General features: G+C 50.0%; 1 protein-coding gene across 5 annotated transcripts in view; it reads left to right on the top strand.

The window, feature by feature from the left end:
- Window positions 1–19,631, top strand: part of nmu (neuromedin U) — a 116,013-nt gene that overhangs the window by 73,934 nt on the left and 22,448 nt on the right. For 3 of the 5 annotated variants that reach the window (XM_072496785.1, XM_072496784.1, XM_072496787.1), the window contains exons 5-6: window positions 4,747–4,776; window positions 4,872–4,922. The exons of 1 other annotated variant lie outside the window; for it this stretch is intronic. In XM_072496785.1, the coding sequence (XP_072352886.1) occupies window positions 4,747–4,776; window positions 4,872–4,922 (81 nt within the window). The remainder of the gene's footprint in view (window positions 1–4,746; window positions 4,777–4,871; window positions 4,923–19,631) is intronic. One more of the 5 variants, XM_072496789.1, reaches the window with a different exon arrangement.

Below are 19,631 nucleotides of genomic sequence, written 5' to 3'. Positions count from 1 at the left end.
AACTTGCATGGTAAAAAGCTGAGTTTGTGACTTCAGTTTGAGCTTCCACTGCCTGAGGCGGATTTGCAGTGAAACACCCAGAGCTGCAGCGCGGGGCCCGGCCAATGGAGGGGGGGGGGGGCATACTGAGAAGTGGCTGTATATGTTCCCAAAAGTCGAACTCCGCCTCTGCTGCGAAGTATTTAGTGAGGAGAGCAGGGGGGAGACTCTCGACCTCCAGGCCAGGGCTGAGGAGGACAGGCAGGCAACCAACCAAAAAGAACAGAGGCTACCAGGCCAGACAGTCAGCAGCAGCGAGGCAACCAGGCAGGATCACACATGGGCGTCGAGGCTTGAGGCCCAGCCACCCAGGTGAGAGCCAAGAGATGAGCAGAGCAGCAGTTGGGAGTTGTGAAGAAGGCCAGGAAAGCGCCAGCATCATGTCTCAGGGAAATGGGGGGTGGCGACCAGCGGGAGTGGGGTAACTTGGCCAGAACCACAGGTTAGCCAGGTAGCAGCGCTGAGAGTAATATGATTGAGCTGGACAGCAGCCGGAGTGGGCTGCGAGAACAAGATTTGGGGTTTCTGTGCCTTGCTTTGTGTGAACAGAGGGTAGGCAGGGTCAGGAGGGTATTGATGTCATTTGGGGTGGCACTCAACATCATTGTAGTCAGGGCTTAACTTGTTGGGGCAGGGTTTGGGCTGCTGGATGCAGGTGAGAGATTGGGTGATGGTGTTTTATTATCAAAGTCTCTTCCTCGTCACTCCTCACTCCTGGACATGGCAATTCTTTGGTATTTCAAAGGAGTTGGGTGGCCGTGAGTTCCGAAGAAGAATCATATTTGACTCGAAACATGAACTTTCTTTCTCTCTCTACAGATGTTGCCAAACAGGCTGAGTTCTTCCAACACTTTCTGTTTTTATTTCTGATCTTCGGCATCCATAATATTTTGTTTTTATTTTACTGACATTTTTGATTGTTTCCACCCCCATCACTGGCCATGGCCTAAGGCATAGCAGTTGAGCAATGCACTGAGGACTGAGCAGCAGAGGTGGCGGCACAGTGTTATGCAGTCAAGAGGGAGTTGTCCTGGGAGTCCTCAACATTTGACTCTGGACTCTTGAAGTCTCATAGCTTCAGGTTAAACATGGGCAAGGAAACCTCCTGGTAATTATCACGTACCGGCCACCATCAGCTGATGAATCAGTACTCCTCCATGTTGAACACCACTTGGAGGACGCACTAAGGGTGGCAAGGGTGCTCTGGGTGGGGTTTTCACTGTCCATCACCAAGAGTGGCTCGGTAGTAATACCACCGACCGGGCAGGCCGGGTCTTAAAGGACATAGTTGCTAGACTGGGACTGCAGCAGGTGGTGAAGGAACCAACAAGAGGGAAAAACATGCTTGACCGCATCCTCAATAACCTGCCTGCTGCAGTTGAACTGTTCATGACAGTATTGGTAGAAGTCACCACCACACAGTCCTTGTGGAGACAAAGTCCTGTCTTCACATTGAGGATACCCTCCATCGTGTTGTGTGGCACTGCCACCTTGCTAAATGGGATAGACTTCGAACAAATCTAGCAACTAAAGACTGGGACTGGGCATCAATGAGGTGCTGAGGGCCATCAGCAACAGAATTGTATTTAGAATCATAAAATTTACCGTGCAGAAGGAGGCCATTTGGCCTATCAAGTCCTCAACTGGCCCCGTAACCCAGCAACTCCACTCAACCTTTTGGACACTTAAGGGGCAATTTAGCATGGCCTAACCTGCACATCTTTGGAGTGTGCGAGGAAACCGGAGCACCCGGTGGAAACCCACGCAAACACGGGGAGAAAGTGCAAACTCCACAAAGACAGGCACATGAGGCCGGAATTAAACCCGGGTCACTGGAGCTGTGAGGCAGCAGTACTAACCACTGTGCCACAATCTGCAACCTCATGGCCCGGCATATCCCCCATTACTCTACCATTATCACCAAGCCAGAGGATGAAGAGTGCAGGAGAGCTTGCCAGGAGCAACATCAGGCATATCAAAAAAATGAGGTATCAACCTGGTGAAGCTACAGATATCAGCCAATATGATTCACTCCACATGATATCAAGAAATGGCTGAAGGCACTGGATACTGCAAATGCTATGGGTCCTGACAATATCCCGGCAATAGTACTGAAGACTTGTGCTCCAGAACTTGCCAAACCCCAGCCAAGCTGTTCCAGTACAACTCTAACACTGGCATCTACCTGGCAATGTGGAAAATTGCCCAGATGTGTGCTGTACACAAGAAACAGGACAAATCCAACCCAGCCAATTACTGCCCTATCAGTCTACCCTCCATCATCAGCAAAGTGATGGAAGGAGTCATCAACAGTGCTATCAAGCGGCACTTACTCAGCAATAACCTGCTCACGGATGCTCAGTGCCAAAGGTGAGTTGAGAATGATGCCCTTGACATCAAGACAGCATTTGACCGAGTATGGCATCAAGGAGCCCGAGCTAAACTGGAATCAATGGGAATCAGCGGGGAAACTCTCCGCTGGTTAGAGTCATATCTGGCACAAAGGAAGATGGTTGTGGTGGTTGAAGGTCAATCATCTCAGCTCCATGACATCACTGCAGGAGTTCCTCAGGGTAGTGTCCGAGGCCCAACCATCTTCAGCTGCTTCATCAATGACCTCCCTTCTATCTTAAGGTCAGAAGTGGAGATGTTTGCGGATGACTGCACAAATGTTCAGCACCATCGTGACTCCTCAGATAATGAAGCACTCCATGTCCAAATGCAGTAAGACATGGAAATATCCAGGCTTGGGGCTGAAAAGTGGCAAGTTACATTCACGCCATACAAGTGCCAGGCAATGACCATCTCCTACAAGGGAGGTTCTAACCATCGCCCCTTGACAGTCAATAGCATTACCATCGCTGAATCCCCCACAATCAGCATCCTGGGGGTTACCATTGATCAGAAACTGAACTGGACTAGCCACATTGCTACTGTGGCCACCAGGGCAGGTCAGGAGCTAGGAATCCTACGGCTAGTAGCTCACCTCCTGACCCCCCCAAAGCCTGTCCACCATCTATAAGGTGCAAGTCAGGAGTGTAATGGAATACTCTCCAGTTGCCTGAATGAGTGGAGCTCCAACAACACTCAAGAAGCTCAACACCATTCAGGAGAAAGCAGCTCACTTGATTGCACCTCCTTCCACAAACATTCAAACTCTCCACCACCGATGAACAGTGGCAGCTGTGTGTACCATCTCCAAGATGCACTGCAGGAACTTGCCAAGGTTCCTTAGACAACACTTTCTAAACCCACAACCACTACCATCTAGAAGAACAAGAGCAGCAGATACATGGGAACCCCACCATCTGGAGGTTCCCCTCCAAGTCACGCACCACCCTAACTTGGAAATATATCGCCATTCCTTCACTGTCGCTAGGGCAACATCCTGGAACTCCCTCCCTAACAGTACAGTTGGTGTACCTACACCTCAAGGACTACAACGGTTTAAGAAGACAATTCACCATCTTCTTCTGAAGGGCAGCTAGGGATGGGCAATAAATGCTGGCCTAACCAGCGACGCTGTAAATTAATTTTTTAAAAATATTCTCCATTGGGATGAGGATAAGCAGCTGTGCCGGTCACCTCTAGTTAGCTTCAGCTGCATTCAGTTGTATTGAGGAATTGAACAAACGAATGTGATATAAAATAGTTAGTTCAAATATTAGTTACAATAATGTAGATGTGAGCAAGTCTGATAGTAGTGAGTTCACAAACAAAGGACAAAGGGATTCAGAAAGCATGGCAAGGAGGGGGAAAAGGATGCTGGGTAACAAGAGGCCCAGGGTTAAGGAATGCAAAGTGAGCCAATCAGGATATATGGCCAGGTCAGGAGGTGTATAGGGTGACGTATGAGAATCTTGTATGTGAAACTTGATGCCATTTGAATGAAGTTTGCAGAGATTTCTTTGTCTCCGATCTCACTAGCTCCAGGAGACCGCTTGTGTGTTCCGAATCTCTGTGGAGCGAGTCAGCCTTGCAAGTTGGTTAAAAATAAATAATACTGTACCTACAAATCCATCTCGAGTTTTATTGAGGCCAGACTGACGGGTAAAGAATTCAATATTGTCAGTATCTTACCCTGAGCTGTGAAGGCCTTTGAACTTCTTTCAGCACAACCACAATGTCCTCAGGGCCACACTGTTGACATTGACCTACACAGCTATCATCTCCCATTGGCTTCTCCGAGTCTGTCTGTAGGGCCTACTGGCTATCTGTGGATAAAGGACCCCTCTCGTCTATTGACCTCCTGCATCAAAGTTTCAGTGATAAGTCAGAGAATCTTGAAGTCTCCTCTCTGTCATCTGGGCCATCTGAGACTTTTTCAACTTAAAGTCACTTGTGTTGAATTCCAGCGCTTGTTCTAAATGCATCTCCCATTTAAGAGATGGATGTTTGATTTAGGTAGCACAGAGTAGCTTTAACTTGTGCTATCCCTTTATGATTTTAAGCCTCCTGCTTAGATGTTGAAACGCTCTGCTATGTGTTAGTGGTGTCCAAACACTACAAAGATGAAAATGGACAGGAACCAACGCGTTCACCTGCTGCTTGCATTGGTATGATATGCGTGGGTACATTGTGCAATTTGATCCCCACATCTGTTTCTGGGCCTTATCCAATTTTGCCCCATGTGTGTTGGTCTGTACTGTTTTGCTCTGTACACTATATATAGAGGCCCAACATTAATACAGGACAATCTATTTGCAGGATTCAGAAGACAAGGGCCAAACCAAAAGGGTAAGCAATTTATATTGCAGATTATGAAACACAATGAGAATATATGAGGAATCTTAATGTATTTTATGGTAAAATATTTCTCCATTTTTGTACAGTTCTTATTTCATTATTCTAAGACCCATGACTCGGGCAACTCTGATTTTATGGTAAGTGACATGGAGAATATTTTAAATTTGTCGGGTTCGATTGTGTTAAAACCCAACTTTTATTCCACTCCAGACATTAACTTCCAAATGAGTGAATATTAAGCCAGACCACTGAGGCTAAGGTTTGTTATTTCTCTATTCATTGTGGAAGTTATGATCACCATATAATTATAGCTTTGTTTGTTAGATCAGTGACAGGAGATTTAATGTTGTTTCCTAAATGCTTCACCGTAATTTCAGAAGAACATAACATTAACTCAGCATTCTGCAACCTCAGAAGATGCCAACTTTTAATTACTTCATCACATATTGAATATTGAATGTGGTAACACATATAATTAAACCATCAGAAACTAATTATATTATATTAATGTTCCATAGTGCTGATTATACACAAGTGACTGAAACTAAAGAATATTCCTTCTACCAATTGATCTACCTTTATCTCTCTCTCTCTCTCTCTCTGCCTATATATCTATGTACATATCTCCAAAAGATTTAAGCACATTCTTGCACATTGAAATTGTCAGAAATATAAAAGAGAAAGCTTTGCATCTTCTGCCTTGGAACCAGGACTTTTCAAGCATTTGCCAATTTCTAGATGACCCCAGTATTACAGCAGTTAGTTATTATAACATTAAAGAGACAAGGTTGGGTGTTGCATGTGCCCTTCAAGCTCAAAATGACACTGCAGGCACACTCACAAGTTTGTGGGATGAATCATGCTGGACTCCATATTGGTGTAGGTGTGAGGATGGGTTCAATTAATGTTCACCACAAGTATACAAAGCAGGCAGAAGATGATGATTAACGGTGTGCAATGCTGATCAGAGGCGAGATTCTCCGACCCCCCGCCGGGTCGGAGAATCGCCGGGGGCTGGCGTGAATCCTGCCCCCGCCGGTTGCCGAAGTCTCCGGCACCAGAGATTCGGCGGGGGCGGGAATTGCGCCGCGCCGGTTGGCGGGCCCCCCCGCACGATTCTCCGGCCCCGATGGGCCGAAGTCCCGCCGCTAAAATGCCTGTCCCGCCGGCGTAAATTAAACCACCTACCTTACCGGCGGGACAAGGCGGCGCGGGCGGGCTCTGGGGTCCTGGGGGGGGCGTGGGGCGATCTGGCCTCGGGGGGTGCCCCCACGGTGGCCTGACCCGCGATCGGGGCCCACCGATCCACGGGCGGGCCGTGGGGGCACTCTTTCCCTTCCGCCTCCGCCACGGTCTCCACCATGGCGGAGGCAGAAGAGACTCCCTCCACTGCGCATGCGTGGGAAGCTGTCAGCGGCCGCTGACGCTCCCGCGCATGCGCCGCCCTGAGATGTCATTTCCGCGCCAGCTGGCGGGGCACCAAAGGCCTTTTCCGCCAGCTGGCGGGGCGGAAATTCGTCCGGCGCTGACCTAGCCCCTCAAGGTTGGGGCTCGGCCCACAAAGATGCGGAGCATTCCGCACCTTTGCGGCGGTGCAATGCCCGTCGGATTTGCGCCATTTTGGGCGCCAGTCGACAGACATCGCGCCGTTTCCGGAGAATTTCGCCCCTGATATCAATGGTGCTACTTCAGAGTATCAAGCTTAAGCCAGTGCCCTCTCAACACACATTCAGCAGCAAGAAAGCCGGGCAACTTTATTTATAGGGATCATCAACTACTTATAGGTTAGTTTCTGGCTGATTGCTTATGGCCTATGTTACAACTCGACAAGCGTTTGGTGTTTTCCATATTTCAACTTGCAAATGGCTACAGGGATTGGTGTGGTAACGCAATGAGATGTTTTGCAGACTTCAAGGTTTCTGCACAAACCCAGTTTCTCCCAGACATGGGTGTACTGCTAGGTATTCCCCTGAGAATGAAGCATGACTTGGAGAATAAACAGAGGTGAGATGTTGTGAGAAGAGGGAGAGCAGGACTCTCAGCTGGAAGCCTTATCTCTCCAAGGAGTTCAGGGAGAAATACTGTTACCTGAACCTCGGTGAGGAACAACATGTCAGACATCTGCAATTTAGCACGGTCATCAGCACTGAAATCTGTTGCCTACTGCACCCACAACTGCAACCTCAGAGTAGGCCAAGGACTGCACTGAGTGGCTGTGAAAGTGATTGCAACGATGAACATTTATGTGGCTGGCCCCTTCCAGGCTGGAGATATTTGCAACATCACACTATTTGCTGCCAACTGTTCATAAGGAAGGTCACTGAGGCTCTCCATTCGGTGAGAGATAGTTACATGTCATTCACTCATGCCAGAGACTCGCACGTGAAGTGAACACGCGGCATTAGCTGTGGATACGAGCCCGCGCATGCGCACCGGCGGCCGTGCCAAGCGCATGGCGGATTCGGATCGCGGAAGCAGATTGAAAACGTAAATCCTCCCGATCGGCCGCCCGCCCGAGGATCTGACCGCACGGATATTAACCCTGGTCCCCCCCCCCCCCCCCCCCAATCAGGACAGTCGCAGACTGGGTCCGCAGCCGCCACGCCAGCATCCCGACCGGCAATAGCAGGTTAGTTCCATGCCGTCAGGAACTCTGCCGGTCAGAAGTGACCCCCAGTCGCGCGGCGGACTCAGTGATCATGCCGTTTCTCGGGTCCCGGAGAATGGCCGGACCAGTGCCGTGCCCGATTTCGGAGTGAAATTGGATTCTCCACCCAAGTGCCGAATGAAATTTCGGTGCGGGGCTGCGGAGTATCCAGCCCCTGATGTATGGAGCAGAGCAGATTCACCAAGGTAAAGTTGTAGTCCTTGGTACCAGGTAAACAGAAAGCAGTGGAGAAGTAGGAGCATTAGGGAGCATTGGAAGAAATGGAGGGGGGAGAAGAGAAACAAAGGAAGCACCTGTACACCCCCGCTTGCACTGTCAGCGAAGAACATATCAGAGTGTGATACTAGTAACTGCAATTCCAAATCTCTATTCACCAAGCGTCACCAAGTTAATGTTATAAGCAGATGCTTGTAAATTGGGGAGATAAGGCTTGGCTGATGGTCACGAACCATCGCATCTGCTTGACCACAATGAAAAAATTAAACTACCACAAAAGAAGCATTGCAAACTGAATTCATAAATTAAATGATGCCATATTGGATACAAAAGTCAAGAATGCCATGTGTATTCCCCTGGTACCTGTCTTCCATGTGCTTTTGCCTGTCCCACTGTTCTGATACAGTGCTATCCAAGCGATTGCTGGTTGAAGGTTGCTGACTTTCAGTCGAGGAGAATTCAGATGGCCTTAGTGGATGACCTTGAGAAGCTAGTCTGGAAAGGGCGCAGGATGGTCTGTAAGTTCACAGTTCATTGCAGTGTTAATGTAAGCCTACTTGTGACAATAAAGATTATTATTTCTTATTTAAGTGGCAACTGAGGCTAATGGTTCAGTGGGTAGGATGTAGCCTGAAGCCATTTGCAGCCCAAAGTGCCAAGTGGATCCACCTTAACTTCTTCATGAGGCCCAGAGTTTATAAAATGGCTAAGCGCCCTGGACATGTCAAAGGCTATGGGCTCTGACAACATTGAGTAAAATTGAATTCAGTGAAAATTGAGGACATTTCTCCACTGGTTTGAGTCATACCTGGCACAAATGAAGAAGGTTGTGGTTATTGGAGGTCAATTATCTCAGCCCCAGGACATCACTGCAGCAGTTCCTCAGGGTAGTGTCCTATAGGCCGAGCCATCTTCCGCTGTTTTATCAATTACTTTCGCTTCAACATAAGGTCATAGTGGGGGTGTCTGTTGATTGCATAGTGTTCAATTCTATTTTCAACTTGTCAGGAAATTAATCTGTGCCCACATGCAGCATTGCTAAACAACATTAAGGCTTATCCATAGAATAGAATAGAATCCCAACAGTGTAGAAGGAGGCCATTCAGCCCAACGAGTCTGCACCGAACCTCCAAAAGAGCACCCTACCGAGGCCCACTCCCCCGTCCTATCCCCATAACCCCACTTAACCTGCACAAATTTGGACTGTGGAAGGAAACGAAGCACCTCGAGGAAACCCACGTAGACACAGGGAGAATATGCAAACTCCACACAGTCACCCAAGGCTGGAATCGAACCTGGGTCCTTGGCGCTGTGAGCCAGCAGTGCTTAACCACTGTGCCATCTTACAGTTTATTAGGCAGATAAGTGGCAAGTAACGTTCATGTCCCACTGCCAGGCAATGATCATTTCCGTCAAGAAAGAGCTCTAGTTTGACATTTCCGTCAAGAACGAGCTTATTGTCCTCATATTGACATTCAGTGGCATTCCTGTCATCATATATCTTATCATGAATTAGTGTGTGAAAGTCACAGAGCCGAGCAATAGCCTTGTCAGTGGCTAAATAGACTTCTTTAAGACCACTTTCAAGTTTAGTGAGTGAACATTCCTCTACAATATAAATCATTGTTTGGATTGCACCACAGCTGCAGCCTGGATCATCTTGGCTATCTCACTGATTTCAGGTGGCTGCAAAGAGGCCTTGGACAGCCAGAAATGGATTAAAAGTGCCCATTGTCTCCATGGGAGATCAGAGCTCGGTGGACAGCAGGAGGGAGAAAGTGAAAGAGTTTAATATGTAAGATAATTGAATTGCTGCCATCAATTCAAGGGGTCGACCGCCGGTGGCGTGGGCGAGCAGGGCGGCCGCAGCAACTAGAGCTCCCGCCGGTGGCCACGTTTCGCGTAAATCGCCGAGTCTTCATGCACCCCCCGACTATCGTCGTCCTTTGGGGCCATCACGAGCAGCCAGCGCGGGCGGCGGGGGCTGAGGCACTGGGCCCAGCGCGGCGTCGAGGTCAGAGCAGCGGGGGCGGAGCTACGAGGAGGTTGAGGCGGCAGGCTCGAGGCCAGGGCACTATGTAGGGAGGGTGCTCCACATCGGATGGCTCTCACCTTGGAGGAAGAAAGAAGGCTGAAGCCTGGTCCCAGGGGAGCTCTAGGTGAATGTAGAGGAGAAAGAAAGAAGGTTTAAGGAAGTTTGGTAAAAGGTTTTTTTTCTCTCCCTTTTTCAACAATAAAAGAATAATTCAGATTGATGTAGGACAGAAGGGTGAAGAGGGAGAGAAGAGAAAAGAAAGAAGATAAAAAACAATAAGCCGCTAAAGGATGCGAAGAGCAGAGTCGAAGAAAGGAGGAAACGCGGGTTCACCGCTGAAGAAGACGAGCAAAAGTGTTGACAGGATGGCGGAAGCCGAACTGCAAGGCGGGGCCGCACTACTTACGGTGGAGAAGATGACCGAGGTGATGGCGGTGGAGCTGGAAAAACAGTTTGCGAGGTACATGGAGGCCTTGAGGAAGGAGACGGCGGTCGAGTTGAAGTCATTTGTGGAGGAGGCCATCACCCCGGTGAGCGTGGCGGTGGCAACAAGAACCGAGGTGAGAGAGCAGGGTGAGAAGATGAAGGAAGTGGAGGAGGCCGTGACACGACACAGCGACCAGGTCACCTCGATGGGGGACGAGCTGCGGAAGTTAACAGAGGACTCCGAGCAAAGCTTGAAGACTTGGAAAACCGCTCAAGGCGGCACAATTTGAGAATTGTGGGCTTGCCCGAAGGGACAGAGGGCCCAAGGCCAACACAATACTTTGCTAAGAAGTTGGCGGAGCTGAAGGGGGAGGGTGAGAACCCCCGGTACGAGCTAGACCGAGCTCATCGGCCATTAAGGCCGAAGCCCAAAGTGAACGAGCCGCCAAGGGCAGTAATTATCTGCTTCCATAAGTTTTGCATGAAGGAGAAGGTATTAAGCTGGGTGAAGCAGAAGCGTGAGGTGCTGTGGGATGTGATGTGTTGGGTGTTCTGGATCACATACAGGTCACCAACACTTAAGTAGTGAAACACTATTTTATGAAAAGGTTAACTATTTAAACATACTTGAACTGTGGGTAAATACGATACTAGCTTTAACTAATGACCTTTGCCTTGTCCTAACCAGTTGATGCACTCAGCACATGGTGAATGTCTGTGTCGCAGGCTGTGAGCTCTGTGCTCCTAGCCAACTGCTACTCAAATGAGCGGGAACTCTGATGTCCCCTGTCTTTATCGTGTGTGTGCTCTGACTGGTGATTGGCTGCGGTGTTGTGTGTGTTGATTGGTCCCACTGTGTGTCCATCAGTGTGTGTCTGCACCATGATATACTGGTGTATATTATGACAGGATGGTACTGCGGTTCGGATCTTCCGGGACTTGACGGTGGAGTTGGCAAAAAGACTAGCGGCATTTGGGCGAGTGAAGGCGGCATTGTACAAGAAGGGGGTGCGATTTGATATGGTGTACCCGGCGAAGTTGAGGGTAACGTATAACGCCAAAGGCTTTTATTTTGAGACAGCTGAGGCGGCTGAGGCGTTCATGAGGACAGAAGGCTTGGGACAGACGTGAAGAGCGGAACTGGAAGGGAGACGGTGGACCGTGTTTGAGCGGCTGGACAATGTACAAATGTTACAACTTTCTTTTTACTGATTTGTATTGAAATTTACTTCTCTTTGCATTGTTACAGAGTTCAAGTTAATGGCGTTCTGTGTTGCGACGGTTAAATGTTATGTTAGTGAATTGTAGGGGTTGGATTGTTAGGTTTGTTTTGTCTCTTTCTCTGGGACTGGGTGGAAGGGGGCGATATGTCTTGGCAGGGGGAGCCACCCACGCTAGCTAACTAAAATCAGCTAGTAAACGGAGGTGCGGTGACAGGAGGGCTGCGGACGTTGGAGCCTGGATAGCAGGCTTCAATGGGCCTACGAGGCGAGCGAGAGGGGGGGAAGGGATGGATGTTGGGAGATGTTGTTTCAGGGGGAAATGTAGGGGGGGTTCTTGGAAGGGGGGGAAGGGGTTCGATGTTAACAATGGACAGGGGCGAGTCAGGCTTATGGGGCAGGGCCCGGTGGTATGATGATGGTGGATAGGAAAGGTGGGGGGGGGGGGGCGGGGGTGAGAGACCCCCAATAAGTATAGTCACATAGAACGTGAGAGGGCTAGGAGGTCCGGTCAAGAGGTCAAGGGTGCTTGCGCATCTTAAAAGTTTGAAAACCGATGTAGCAATGCTGCAGGAGACTCACTTGAGAGTGAAGGACCAGGTGAGGGCTTTGTTAGCCAAGTGTTTCACTCTGGATTTGACGGAAGGGCTCGAGGGGTAGCAGTACTGGTCAGCAAAAGGGTACGCTTCCAGATGGAGAAGGTGGTGGCAGATCAGGGGGGTAGATATGTGATTGTGACAGGGCCGCTGGAGGGGAGGTTAGTGGCGCTGTTAAGTGTATACGGTCCCAATTGGGACGATGTGGGATTCGCAAAGGAGGTGTTTGGGGCCATTCCCGACTTGGACACACACAAACTGATTGTCGGGGGGTGGGGGGGGGGTGGGGGTGAGGGGGGGGGGGGGGGGGGGGAGGGGGGGAGTGGGGGGGGGGCGCTGGAACTTGGTGCAGGAGCCAAGGTGCGCTCGCTGGTCCCATCGGAGGGGCGAAAGCTCTGGCTGGACTAATGGTGGAAATGGAAGGGGTGGACCCTTGGAGGTTCCTGCACCCAAGGGAACGGGAGTACTCATTTTTCTCAGCGGTCCATAACGTATACTCGCGGATCGACTTTTTTGTGGTGGGAAAGGCTTTGCTGGCTGGAGTCAAGGGGTCGGAATACTCTGCAACTGCAGTATCAGATCACGCTCCACATTGGGTGGATATGGTGCTGGAGAAGGGGGTAGCGCAGAGACCGGGGTGGAAACTGGATGTGGGGCTTTTGGGGAACCAAGAATTTTGTGAGAAAATTGAAACGGTAATTAAGGAATATGTAGGTTGTCATAATATACACTTCAGTATATGATGGTGCAGAGACACACACTGACTGACACACTGCAAGACCAATCAACACACACACAACACAGCAGCCAATCACCAGTTAGAGCACGGTCACTATAAAGACAGAGGGCACCAGTTTTCCCGCTCATTCGGGATGCAGCCTCTGAGAGAGACAGAGCCCGCAGTCCAGTAGCACAAAAATCCACCATGTGCTAGCAATATAGACAGTCAGGTTAGGCATAGGTCTTCAGTCAATCTAACATAGTGTCGACCCACAGTGCAAGTATGCTTAACAGCTCTGAGTTAAATAAAATAGAGTTGTACGATTACAAGTGTTGGTAGCCTGTCTATGTTACTGCTAAGGTAAGTGCAGTCTCCACAGATCCAGAGTACCCAACACATCATAGGTTTCAACTGTACGGGTGAGGTGTCGAAGGCAGTCATCTGGGAGGCTCTAAAGGCAGTGGTGAGGGGTGAGGTAATTTTGTTTAAGGCCAGGGTGGACAAAGAGGAGAGGTTGGAGCGGCAGAGGGTAATAGATGAGATGTTGGAGGTAGATAGGAGGTATGCAGAAGATGGGGACCCAGCGAAGCTGGAAAGGAGGAAGGAACTACAGGCGAGCTTCGACCGACTGTCCACCAGGAAGGCAGTGCGCCAACTGAGACGAGCAAGGGGTGCAGTTTATGAACATCGAGATAAGCCAGGTCAGCTCCGGAGGGAGACAGCGGCAAGGGAAATTCTTCAGGTGAGGGATAGGGCAGGGAAGTTAGTGGTGACTGCGGAGCTGATTAACAAGGTTTTTGAGGAGTTTTATGAGAGGTTGTACAGGTCAGAGCCACCCGGGGGAGACCGTGAGATGCAGGAATTTCTAAATGGGTTGGAGTACCCGAGGCTAGGGGAGGGGGACAGAGCTACATTAGAAGGAGCAATAGTGGAGCAGGAGATAAAGGATGTGATTGGGAGGATGCAGTCGGGGAAGGTGGCAGGGCCGGATGGGTTTCCGGTGGAATACTTAAAAAAATTCAAGGGTAGGTTGGCACCCCTGATGGTGGGGATGTTTGAAGAGGCGATAGGGAAGGGAGTGTTGCCACAAACTTTGGGGCAGGCATCGATTTCACTGTTGCTAAAAAAAGATAAGGATCCGACGGAGTGTGGGTCGGATCGGCCCATATCACTTCTGAATGTGGACGTAAAAGTGTTGGCGAAGGTACTGGCGGGTAGGCTGGAGGAGTGCCTCCCGAAGGTGATAGGTGAGGATCAGACGGGGTTCGTGAAAGGGAGGCAGCTGTTTTAGAACATTAGGAGGGTTTCGAACGTCGTTATGGCACCGCCGGAAGGGAAGGAAACAGAGGTGGTTGTGGCATTGGACGCCGAGAAGGCGTTTGATCGGGTAGAATGGGGATACCTGATGGCAGTGCTGGAGCGGTTTGGGATTGGACCAAGGTTTGTGAACTGGGTAAAGCTGTTATATAAGGAACCGAAGGCGAGTGTCCGCACAAACAACATCAGCTCGAAATACTTTTCTCTCCACCGTGGGACGAGACAGGGATGTCCTATCTCCCCCCTGCTGTTTGCACTTGCGATTGAGCCATTGGCCATCACATTAAGAAGTTTGGGAGCATGGAAAGGAATAGTGAGGGGGGGATAGAGCATAGGGTGTCCTTATACGCCGACGACTTGCTGCTGTATGTGTCGGAACCGAGTGTGTCGATAGGAGGAATATTGGAGCTACTGCGGGTATTTGGGTCTTTCTCGGGGTACAAGTTGAACCTGGACAAGAGTGAGTATTTTGTGGTGTCTCAGCCGGGGGTGGGGGCAGGGGTGGGTGGGGGGGGGGGGGGGGCTGCCATTCCGTAGGGCAGGGACTCATTTTAGGTATCTGGGGGTGCAGGTTGTCTGGGAGTGTGGGAGTCTTCGCAGGTACAACATCACTAGTTTGGTGGGGAGAGTGAAAGCCGATCTGGCAAGGTGGGATGGCCTTCCTCTGTCACTGGCGGGTCAGGTACAGGTGGTTAAAATGTGTTGCCGCGATTTCTGTTTATTTTTCTGCCAAAGTCTTTTTTCAGGGAGATTGAGGGAAGGATTACCACGTTCATATGGGGGGGAACGTGGCCAGAGTGAGAAAGATGCTGCTACAGAGGGGAAGGCAGGCAGGGGGTTTGGGCCTCCCGAACCTGATGTACTACTACTGGGCGACGAACGTGGAGAAGGTGCGGAGCTGGATCAGAGAGGTTGATTCCCAGTGGGTCAGAATGGAAGAGAGTTTGTGCAGAGGGTCGGGGCTGAAGGCACTAGCAACAGCGCCGCTCCCAATAGCTCCGGGTAAATACTCAGGGAGTCCGGTAATAATAGCTTAATTGAAAATCTGGAGGCAGTTTCGCCAACACTTCGGATTGGGGGCAGAGTCGAGGGAAATGCCGATTCGGGGGAACCACAGATTTGAGCCAGGGAGGTGGGATGGAAGTTTTCGGAAATGGGAGGAGAAGGGGATCAAGACGCTAAAAGATTTGTTTCTTCGGGGTCAGTTTGCAGGATTGAGGGAGCTGGAAGCGAAGTATGGGCTGGAGCAGGGAGAAGTGTTTAGATACATGCAGGTTCGGGATTTTGCCAGGAAGGAGATACAGAGCTTCCCAGAGGAACCGGCCTCCACATTGCTGGAGGAGGTGGTGACGACAAGGGGACTGGAGAAGGGGGCAGTGTCAGCGGTGTACGGAGCTATTTTGGAAGAGGATAAGGCACCACTGGAAGCGATCAAAGCAAAGTGGGAGGAAGAGCTGGGAGAGGTTATAGAGGAGGGGGTCTGGTATGAGGTGCTCTGGAGAGTGAATGCCTCCACCTCGTGTGCGAGGTTGGGGCTGAGATACAGCTGAAGGTGGTATATAGAGCGCACCTCATGAGGGCGAGGATGAGCCAATTTTTTGAAGGAGTAGAAGATGTGTGTGAGCATTGTGGGGGGGGGGGGGGGGCGGCGCTAATCACATTCATATGTTTTGGTCCTGTCCAAAGCTAGGGGAGTACTGGAAGGAGGTTTTTAGGGTAATTTCCAAGGTGGTGCGCGTGAAACTGGACCCGGGTGCCCGGGAGGCCATTTTCGGGGTGTCGGACCAGCCAGGGTTGGAAACGGATGTGGAGGCAGATATCATAGCCTTCGCCTGGTAGATCGCCCGAAGTCGGATCCTGCTGGGATGGAGAGCAGCCTCTCCACCCAGTGCCCTGGCGTGGCAGGGGGACCTATTGGAATTCTTGACTCTTGAGAAGGTTAAGTTCGAACTGAGGGGAAGCTCGGAGGGGTTCTACAAGTCATGGGCACTATTTATTATGCACTTTCAAGAACTGGATAACATCGAACATTAGTTGGGGGGAATGTGTGGGAGTGTTGGGGGGAGGGGGGCTGTGTATATTAAGGGTGACTATGGATAATCCCTGATTCATTTTTGTCATTTGTTTATGTAAACATGCGGGCTGATGTTTGGGGGTTGGTAGGAGGATGGGAGCGTTATTATGGGGATTGACATATCTGTTGCTGGTTATTATTTATTGTTGGTGGGTGTAAATTCGGGAGAAAAGGTGAAAAAGGAGAATAAAATATATATTTTAAAAAACATTCAAGGGGTCACTAATTAATCATCCTTAATTTCACAAGTAGGCTTACATTAACACTGCAATGAAGTTACTGTGAAAAGCCCCTAGTTGCCACATTCCAGCGCCTGTTCGGGTACACAGAGAGATAATTCCGAATTTGCAGCTGGTACAGGAATTGAACCCGTGCTGCTGGCCTTGTTCTGCATCACAAACCAGCTGTCTAGCCTACTGAGTTAAACCAGCCCTGCATGAATATTGTGGCTACAAGGACAGGTAAGTGGCTAGTTATTCTGTGGCAGATAGTCTGTCCACCATCTACAAGGTACAAGGCAGAGGTGTAATGGAATACTCCCCATTTATCTGGATGAGTGCAGTATCAATAACATTCAAGAAGCTCAATGCTATTCAGAAAAAAACAGCTCACTCGATTTGCATCCCTGCCCGCGTGCAGGTCCTCTCTTCCATTTTCCGTGCCCGATGATCTTGCATTTTTCTCTTCAGCTGCTCCTAACTCGCAAAAGGGCAGGGAAGACCATCCACTGAGGTCTTAAGTAATACCATCCACCATGTTAAACATTAATTCCTTGCACCTCATCACTGCATCTCAAGGTGAAATAGGGATGGGGAATAAATGATGCCCTTGCCAATGAAACCTACATCCCATGAATGAATATTTTAAAAATTATGCTTTCCAAAAGCACCAATGGCTTGAAACAATTAATGGTTTACTTGTCCATCAAAAAGCGCATCACTTCCTAGGCAAGTGAACCAACTCACTGAAAATCAACAGTAATAATGGATGGCTTTAATGTATCCATGGGACAGGCTTCTATTTTTTTTCCATCTTCTTTGAACTGAAAGTGAGGCCAATTTTCTTGTAAGATCTGAAAAATGTTCCATGATGACTTGGAGGTCCTATTCTGTGGGGGCAACTAGGGCACCGTCCTCAGCAAACATGAGCTCCTAAACAACTTCTCCAGATATCTTTGGCAGTAGACCATGTCCAATTTTACGTCTGTCCTGAAGTGAATATTTCTTTGTTTATTCAACCTCCTGAAGGTACAAGTAAGCACTGAAGTAAAAAAAGCGATTAAACAAAATCAGAATGTTGCAGATGCTGGAATTCTGAACCAAAAAACAGAAAATGCTGCAAATACTCAGCAGGTCCGGCAGTGTCTATGGAAAGAAAAACAAGTTAACATTTCAGATCAATGACCGTTATCAAACTGGAAAAGATGAGAGCTGCAACAGATTTTAAGCAAGCACAGAGACAGGAAAGGAAAGGGGGCAGTGGAGAGCAAAAGGAAAGCTGGAATCCAGAAGAGGTTAAATGATAAAAGGGATCATAGTACAAGGAAAGGGGACAAGTAAAGATATACAAGATAGGTCCAAAGGAGGTGTAAATGATAATAACAATGATTATCAACCACTACTATACAGTAAAATGAGAGTGGTGATTATGATCTGAGGTTAATGAACTCAGTGTTGAATCCAAAAGCCTATAAAGTGCATAAACCAAAAGACGAGGTGCTGTTCCTCAAGCCTACTTTGACCATCACTGGAAAAGTGGAGAAGACTAAGGAAAGGTCAAAATAGGAGTGGAGTGGAAAATTAAAATAATAGGCAATTGTAAGCTTGGGGTTCATACTTGCAGACTAAAAAGGTTACGTTCCACAGTGATCGGCCAATCTGTGTTTTAGCTCCCCGATGTCGCGGAGACTGCATTATGAGTAGTGTGGTGAACCACTGTAATAGGAGATGTAAGGTAGGACCTGCACTACAGGTTCGTCGGTAGCTCCTGCCGGCTGGCTCCGTCCACAGAGAACTGTATAAATATGTATGACCTCCAGTGCCCTGCCATTTCGCCAGCTGCAGCAGGAGGCCACACATCTGACTGTAATAAAGCCACAGTTGTACCAACTTTAGTCTTTGTGCAATTGATCGTGCATCAATTTAATACAGTCAGATTTTCCACAGAATTAAGTCCGATCGCCTGCAGCTGGATCCGCACTCGCCCGACGCCAGGAAAGACTTTACTCACTTGCTAGCATGTTTCGAGGCTTACAATAACGCGGCGGACCCCGCGCCAATGGAGGCTCAGAAGATAAATGTCCTGTACTCCAGACTGAGCTCCAGTGTGTTCCCGTTGATCCAAGACACCACGAATTACACAAAAGCAATGGAACCCTCAAAGAACACTAAGCGCAGAAGGCGAACACGCTCTTCGCCAGGCATGTACTTGCCACCCGCTCGCAACTACCTGGTGAGTCCATCGAAGACTTCTGGCGGGCCCTAATCCCACTCGTCTGGGACTGTGACTGTCAGGCCGTCACGGCCGCCGAACACTCGAATCTCCTCATGCGCGATGCCTTCGTGATGGGGATTGCGTCGGACCGCATCCGAGAACGATTGCTGGAAGGGGCCACGCTTGAACTGGCGGAGACGAAAACCGTGGCGCTCTCCATGACGGTCGCATCCCGTAACGTACAATCATACCTCTCCCGCCACGCTGCCCACCCTTCTACTCCTTCCTACCCCTCCTGGACCCCGCCGACGACCTCCTCAGCCAGGGCCCTGCTTTCGCAATACGCCTGCGCCGCATGCTGCTCCGCGCACCCCGGGGGTCCCCGCTGCTACTTCTGCAGTCAGCAGATGTACCCCTGCCAACACTGCCTGGCCCGCACTGCCGTTTGTAAAGTCTGCAGTAAAAAGGGCCACTTCGCGGCTGTGTGCCAGGCCCGCGCAGTCGCTGCGATCGCGCCCGTTATCGCCCCATCCCCCACGCCAGATGCACAATGGGAGCCGCCATCTTCTCCCGGATCCATGTGCGACCAATGGGCGCCACCATCTTGTCCTGGCCCCGCAATGTGCGCACCATGGGCGCCGCCATCCTGGCCCAGCCCCGCAATGTGCGCACCATGGGTGCCGCCATTTTGTCCAGACACCACAATGTGCGTACCATGGAGCCGCCATCTTGTCCCCCACAGGGTCTCCGGACATCTCGACATCGGAACCGCACACGCTTACCACCCGAAGCATCCGATGGCTACCCGCAGCTCGCTTCGATGATGCTGGACAAATCTTGCCCGCACAACCTGGCCACAGCGTCGACGACGGTTAAAATCAACGGCCACATGACCTCGTGCCTGCTGGTCTCCGGGAGTACTGAAAGCTTTGTTCACCCAGATACGGTAAGGCGCTGCTCCCTCGCGGTTCATCCTGCCAATCAAAGGATCTCCCTAGCCTCCGGATCCCACTCCGTCCTGATCCGAGGCTTTTGTACAGTCACCCTCACGGTCCAGAGCGTAGAATTTAGTAACTTCCGCCTCTATGTCCTTCCTAATCTCTGCGCTGCACTCCTGTTGGGCCTGGACTTCCAGTGCAA

This window comes from Scyliorhinus torazame, chromosome 3 (assembly GCF_047496885.1).
Source record: "Scyliorhinus torazame isolate Kashiwa2021f chromosome 3, sScyTor2.1, whole genome shotgun sequence".
Taxonomy (NCBI): Eukaryota; Metazoa; Chordata; class Chondrichthyes; order Carcharhiniformes; family Scyliorhinidae; genus Scyliorhinus; species Scyliorhinus torazame.
This window is presented reverse-complemented; position numbering and strand designations above follow the sequence as displayed.